The sequence below is a fragment of the Monodelphis domestica genome, chromosome 6, assembly GCF_027887165.1.
Source record: "Monodelphis domestica isolate mMonDom1 chromosome 6, mMonDom1.pri, whole genome shotgun sequence".
NCBI lineage: Eukaryota > Metazoa > Chordata > Mammalia > Didelphimorphia > Didelphidae > Monodelphis > Monodelphis domestica.
Window position 1 is genome coordinate 42,707,644 of NC_077232.1, and position 7,540 is coordinate 42,715,183.

The 7,540-nt window shown below is 42.1% G+C and overlaps 1 protein-coding gene across 1 annotated transcript in view; it reads right to left on the bottom strand.

The window, feature by feature from the left end:
* Window positions 1-7,540, bottom strand: part of KIAA1549L (KIAA1549 like) — a 365,855-nt gene that overhangs the window by 63,073 nt on the left and 295,242 nt on the right. The window contains exon 11 of the mRNA XM_056803787.1: window positions 6,657-6,786. Within this exon, the coding sequence (XP_056659765.1) occupies window positions 6,657-6,786 (130 nt within the window). The remainder of the gene's footprint in view (window positions 1-6,656; window positions 6,787-7,540) is intronic.

Consider the following 7,540-nt stretch of genomic DNA (forward strand, 5'->3'; position numbering starts at 1 on the left):
CCCAGACTCTGATTTCATGAGGGGCTTCAACCATGCTCACTTCATTCCTGGCTCAACTCACTCTCCTTTCTCTTGTTTTGTTTTTTAAACCCTGACCTTCTGTCTTAGAATCAATACTATGTATTAATTCCAAGGCAGAAGAGTGCTAAGGGCTAGGAAATTGTGGTTAAGTGACTTGCCTAGGGTCACACAGCTAGGAAGTATGTGAGGTCATATTTGAACTCAGCACCTCCCATCTCTAGTCCTGGCTCTCAATCCACTGACTTATTCTCCTCTGATTGAGAAGAAAACAGAAAAGCAGAGAAGGAGGTGACTTGGACTTGTCTCCCAACTCTGAATCCTACAATCTGACCCCAATGAGACCCATGATCTGCATTTTCCCACATTAATGCCCAGGGTTATTAGCAGAGGCCAGAGTTACCAATCCAGAAGTATTGATTAACTTCTTAGTGGACAAAGAGTATGCAAAAAGAAAAATGAGATAGATACCAGCCATGAGACATGTATGTGTTATTCAGAGTATTCAATACAACAAGAAACACTCGAATCACACAAAAGAAATAAAAGGTGAATGGCAGGGAGCTGCTAGGTGGCTCAGCAGATGGGAGAGCCAGCCCTGGAGATGTGAGATCCTGGGTTCAAATTTGACCTTAGACATTTCCTAGCTGTGTGATCTGACATGTCCACCTTGGAATTAACATTGGGTATTGGTTCCAAGGCAGAGGAGTGGTAAGGACAGGGCAATAGGGGTTAAGTGACTTGCCCAGGGTCCCACAGAGGAAAGAGATAGCTCCTGAACTGAGAGCTTGAAGGCATCTAGAGGTGTCCAAAGGGAGAAAGGAAGACCAAGAACATCCTGGGCATTGTTTCTGTTCAGTCACTTCAGTTGTGTCTGACTCTTCGTGTCTCCATTTGGGGTTTTCTTGGCAGAGATACTGGAGTGGTTTGCCATTTCCTTCTCCAGCTCATTTTACAGATGCAGAAATTGAGGCAAACAGGGTGAAGTGATGTGCCCAGGGTCATACAGCTAGTAAATACATAAGGACAGATTTGAATTTGGGGAGATGCATTTTCCACAACTCCTGGTCTGGCACTCTGTCCAGTGGGCCAGTGAAGTGTCCATCCTAGGCATACTGGAAAGCTTTATAAAGGCACCAAGATAGGGCATGGAAGGCCATGTATAGGGAAGATCACATAGTTCCATTTAGCTGTGGCATAAAGTACAGGAGGGAGACTTAACTGTTGTACAACTTGTAGGCATCAAGCCTTGTCTAGGGGCACAAAGAGGTGAAGCCCCAAATCACATAGCTATTCTGTGTCAGTGGCAAGACTTGAACCCAGGCTGCCTTGATGATACACTTAAGGCATCTATCTATTCACTGTGTCTACTTTGAATTAGTACAGCAATAATCAACTAAAATTATATCATGCTAGAGTTGGCAGGAACTTCAGCCTGCCTAGTCTAACCTTTCCCCCTTTTACAGATGAAGAGACTGAGGCTTAGAGAGAAAGTGACTTTTATTCCCAATGGTCCCATGGTAGTAGATATCATAGGGGATCTGAAGCCAGGTCTTCATGACCTTAGTCTAGTACTCTTTTCTGCCCCAATATCATCTAATCCAACCCAACCCCCTTTTACAGATGAAGAAACTGAGCCTTGGTTGAAGACGGTGAAATAACTAATTCTGGGGTCACCCAGCTTATTACTTCTAGAGTTGAGATTAGAACACAGGCATAGCAACTTCCAGCCTGGGGCCCATCAGGACTTAGCTATATTCTATCCGAATGAGTGAGCAATAAATAACAAAACAAAATAAAATCATAATATGAAAAATTAATCAATATAATAAAATCTTGACATATTTAGGTTTACCTGAATGGACTTGGGCTACGGCTCTTCCTGCATCAGCTCTTTCCATTGTTAGAGCTCATCTTCTTTTCACCTAATTCTGCTCTTTTTTCTAACATCAGTATTTCTGACAAAGATAGCATAGTTCCTCCAATTTCCCATGTGTTAAACCTTTCGACTCTTCTCTTCCCTCACTCCTCAGAGTCAATCAATTAACAACCAAGTTCTGTCACTCTCAGCTTCCCATTTCTTTCTCTATCCCTTTCTCCCTCTTTCCTCTGCCACTGCATCCTTGTTACTATGCTGCTGGAGTCCCTCAAGAGTCTCCTCACATATCCTTTCTGTCTCCTCCAATCTATCCTTCACCACCAAGCCAATCTTCTGCATGCACAGCTCTAGTCATACATGGCATTCTTCTGCTCAGAAATCTCCAGTGATTCCCTATTAGATCTGTACTTCCCTAGGCTTCATTCCAAGGCAACTCAACAAGTATTTGCTAACTCCTTCGATTTACAAGACATTGTTCTGGGTGCTGGGGATACCAAGGTAGACGCTGTTTGGGGAATCCAAGTTTCCTTGTAAAATGAAGGAGAGGGTTGGATTAGATGAGCTTTCCAGTCCTTTCCAGCTCAAAATACTGCCAATACATCGACTCCATTGATGGATATTCAAGACACTCCATAATGGGACACCATTCTAGCCTTCCATCTTTATCTCCTGTTCCCTTCCCCTCACACCTTGATGATGCTCCAGCCAAAACTGTATTCTCTCTGACTTTCAAACATAGTATGTGGCAAATAAGAGATGATTAATAAATGCTTATTAGTTGACTAACCAATTAAACATCCTAGCACTCCTACTCACTGACCGGGTTAACTTGAGAATGGTCAGATTCCAGTCTTAATGTTAGCTTGGAGAAGAGCACTGTTCCTTCTTCCTGGCATGATCATTCTTCATCAAGAGCCAGGAACACCTGGGTTCAAATTTGGCTCAAGTCATTTACTAGATGTTCACATAAGTCACTTTACCTTTGTGAGCCTCAGTTTCCTTATCTGTAAAAAAAGGGATGATAATATTACCTACCTCCCATTCTACCAATGTTTACTGAGGGAAGGAATTGGATGAATCTCTTTTGAGGATAAGAAAGGTGTATCTTTGGTGAAATACAAATGTGTGTGTGTGTGTGTGTGTGTGTGTGCGCGCACATATATATGTGTAAACACAGACACATCTATACACATTGGCTCTGCCCCAGAATATCAGATAACCATATACATATAAAATATGCAATATATGTATATATACATACATACATATATACATTGGATGTAAACTATTTGATGTACTTGTGCAAAGAGACGCACTGGACAGGTCATTGTGAATATCAGATGAGATATTTGTAAAGCTCTTAGCACGTATATATAGTAGCATATAGTAGGCACTTAATAAATATTTCTTTCCTTTCATCTTTCCCTTCCTCATTGGCTGAATAGAGCTAGTCACTCTTTCAAGTCCCGTCCAAATGACACGTATTCCCCCAAAGCCTTGAGTCTTCTCTCCCACGTCCCTAGTGATCTGTCCTCTTTGGACCTCACCTGGTATTTGTTTTGGACCTCCTTCATGCAATATATGGCAGTTCTCAGTATTTATCTTCTGTAGCAAACTCCATGAAAGTTTCTTTACACATCACTTAGCCTAGCAGAGTGCTCTTGGCAAAAGTAAACAGCTAATTAGTCAGTTTAGGAAGCACCTCTTCTGGAGTATGCATTATGCAAAAACAAAAGCAGAAGCGTCTAATCTTTAGAAGCTTCCACCCCACCAGCTGAAGGAAGGAATCAGGGAACTTCCTTGGGGAGCAAGAAAGGCAGATCTTGGATGACACACGTGTTTGTACACATGCACTGTTTGATATTTGGGAACAAGGAGATGCGTGGGACAGCATTTCATCACAAGATCTAAAAGATCCAAAAGATGTACAAGATGTGTACATCTTGGCAGAATGTGGCAGGATTGATAATGTCCAAATGAAAGCATCAGAATGCAAGAGATGGCCAAGGAAATGCTGAGCCTCTGAGGAAACAGTCCTCCATGAGGAGACTTCCCTCACCGTCTCTGGGTTTTCATCGCCTTGCTAAGTCATCAGTAGGATGAAGGTTTCCTCCATCAGGCTGAAGAATTGATTAGTTGGGAACATATTCAAACTCTGAATCTTGCAGTGGGCCAGAAGACACCCAGGCTCGAATGAACTCTATTCCTTTGGCATGATTGGTTCATCTCTTGAGCTTCCAAGGATGGGAGAAAAATTCCAATGGTTTGTAAGTGTACAATTGAACTCACGGGTTACTCGTAGAATACCTCTGGTTTTGTGGGTCACAGAACATGACAGTTTCTGCAGATGTAAAGTTGACAATCATCCAGAGGCGATGGAGAGAAGCACGGTGGGTGTAAGCAGCCTGTATGTGGCATATCATGAGCAAGGATTTGTGTGGGAAGGAGGAGCTTGGAAAAAGATTTTTCTGAGAAATGTATAGTTAAAAAAAGACTTGTTCCAGTCATGTAGTGAAAACAAGAAAGAGATGAACCAATCATGAAGTAAGAGTGAGGGACAACTAATGGCTGGCCCAAGGGCGTCATTTCTATCAATAATGGTTTTTTCAAACTCTTATCTTTCATCTTGGAATCAATACTGTGTATTTGTTCTAAGGCAGAAGAGTGATAAGGGCTAGGCAATGGAGTTAAGTGACTTGCCTAGGGTCACATAGCTGGGAAGTGTCTGAGGTCACACTTGAATCCAGGACCTACCATCTCTGGGCCTGGCTCTCAATCCACTGAACCACCTGGTTGCCCCCACTATGTGACATTAAAAGAGGAAGGCATGGGGCAGGTAGGTGGCTCAGTGGATAGGGATCCAGGCCTAGAGATGAGAAGTCTTGAGTTCAAATCTGGACTCAAAAACAGCCTAGTTGTGTGACCTGGGGCATGTCACATAACTCCTTACCATTCTTCTGTGCTGGAACCAATACCCAGTATTAATTCTAAGACAGAAGATAAAGGCTAAAAAAAGAGGTAGGCAGCCAGAATGTTGGACATTTAAAGTAAATTTGTGGGAGGGTATGTAGAAGAATAGGTCATCATAAAAAATGTATTTTGCACTCACAATCTAACTGATTAAGTTTTTTAAATCCCATAGGCCTCGGTTTCCTCAAAGAAAAAAAGAGCATTAGACTTAATGCACTGTTGGTAGAGCTGCAAATTGGTCCAGCCTTTCTGGAAAGCAATTTGAAACTTTGCCCCTACAGTCACTAAATCATGACCCATTGATACCACTACTGGGCTGATACCCGAAGAGATGAAAGAAAGAAGAAAAGGATTCAAATATATTAAAAATACTTAGAGCAGCTCTTTTTGTAGTGGCAAAGGACTGGAAACTGATGGAAAATGACTGACGAATGGCGGTATATGAATGAAAAGGAGAATTATTTTGCTGTAAACAATGATGAAGGGGAATGTTCTAGAGAAACCTGAGAAGACAAACATGAACTGATGCAGTGAAGTGAGCTGGACCAAGAAAGTAATTTACATAATAATAAGAACATTGTAAAAACCAACAACTGTGAAAGATTTAAGAACTCCAATCAATGCAGTGGTCAAGAGTGATTCCAGAGGGACCAATGACAATCCATGCTCCCTATTTCCTGATAGAGAGATGATGGACTTCAGATATAGAATGGAACATAGTTTTTGAACATGGCCAATGCAGGAATTTTCTTGATTATACATGTTTGTTACATGAGTTTATTTTTTCTTCCACTTAGTTCCCATTAGGAGTAGTGGGAGGAAGAGAAAATGCTTCTTAATTGAAAATTTTTTTAATTTAAAAAAGGATTGAACTAAATGGCCCCAGGCTCCATTTAGCTGTAAATTAATGATCTATAATCCTATAAATACCCACATCATTAATCTAACAGAACCACTGGAGCATCTAAGTACGTGTAACTCTTGAGCAGCTCAATCAACAATTTCTCATTCATTACCTAATCTTCTGTTTGAAGAGAAAGAGGCTGGGCTGGATTTTGGAAACTTCAGGGCTTTCAAAGATACCAAACTGCTCAATCCCACAATTCCCATCTTTTAAAAACCAACATTCTCCCATGGGATCATGGGATACTACAATCACTAAAGAATCAGAATTATAGATGACCCCCATTGGGTCATAGAGAGATGAATGATGACATACTGCCAATGATGACCTGAAGAGAAGAATTGGTAGATAGCTCTTATGAAGGGCACACTTGGCAGGAAGGGTATTATGGTGCCTTCTTCCTCCGAGATCAAGGGAGAAGAGGAAGACAGTTGTTGTGTACCAGCACTGGTGGTGAGAAAGTAAAAGAATCCAAGGAAGACCTCCAGGGCACGTGATGGAACATATATGGAGGAGTCCTATAAAAGGTCTGGATGAAAATTACAATAGGTTGAAAAGATGGGGAGGGTTTATGATCTATGCCAGTGGAGAAATATCTGACTCTGAGGAGATCCCAGATCTCTAATCAGTGGGACAAGGAATAACGAGCAGTTTACAAACCAGTATTCTCAAGTATTTTTTATGGACCTTGACTTTGCAAAAAGGCAATCATCCCAACAAGTAGAGGAAGCATGAATATTTTTTCTTCCCCTGGGGAAGCCTGTGAAAGTAAACTGAGCTCCAAGGTCTTTGGAAGGCTATCCTAGTCCTTCTATCTCATCATTTTCCCTCTTATAAAATGGAATACAGTTTCTTTTCAGCACCCAAGCCACCAGAGGCACTTACGTCATAGCCGCTGTTACGGATTCCTCGTCGGGGTCTCTCCCGTGTCACTAAGAGGTCCATCTCAGTTTCCCCTGGACTGGGGCTGTTTAAAGACTGCCGGCTTCGGTACACAGAGTTCTTCATCTGTTGCCTGTGAAAAATCCAATAACTGTCATTATGTAACTCATTCTCGGACAGATGGAGTTCTCTATTGATCTAAATTAATAGGCAACCAATGAAAACGTTGAATTTGCCTCACAAAACTCCTCTGAAGATGCTAATACTGCCTTTCCCACAAAGCCCATATGTCTGGGAAACAAACATCATCAATCCTGGGTGTTGTGAGGCAAATTTGGGCCTGGGGAGAAGAGCGGAAAGGCTGCTTGGTCCAACGAATGATGATTGGAGTCCGGGAACTGGAATTCCAATCCTGGTTTTGAGGCTTATGACCTGTGGGACTTTTTTGCCCATCAAAAAGAAGGGAGTTGGCTTTAGAAGTCCCTTCAAGTTTGAAATCTATGATCTTATGCTAAGAAGCTCGTGTTTTATCTTTCAGAGATCCAAGAGTAGCGATCGCTCTTAAATGGAAATCGTTAGTTCCTTATGGAGATTGGCCATCTATCCATCATGAAGATCACTTCCCTTCCCTGGGGCCAACGATTCTCACCTATATCATGATAGGGTTAGACCAGGAGATCTCTAAGATCCATCCAAATTCCAGAGTAGGAAGGAGGAATCCGTGCTCATGCTGCAAATATAGCCGCGAGATAGGACAGTGGGGCAAGGTATTCGTCACCTGCCCTAAGCGTAGCTGTGCTGGGAGATGGAGTGGTCCATCTCCAACCAAGTCTGACCTGTTCCTTTATGGCAAAGATGATCTCCCAAAGTCATTGTAGGAAGCAGGG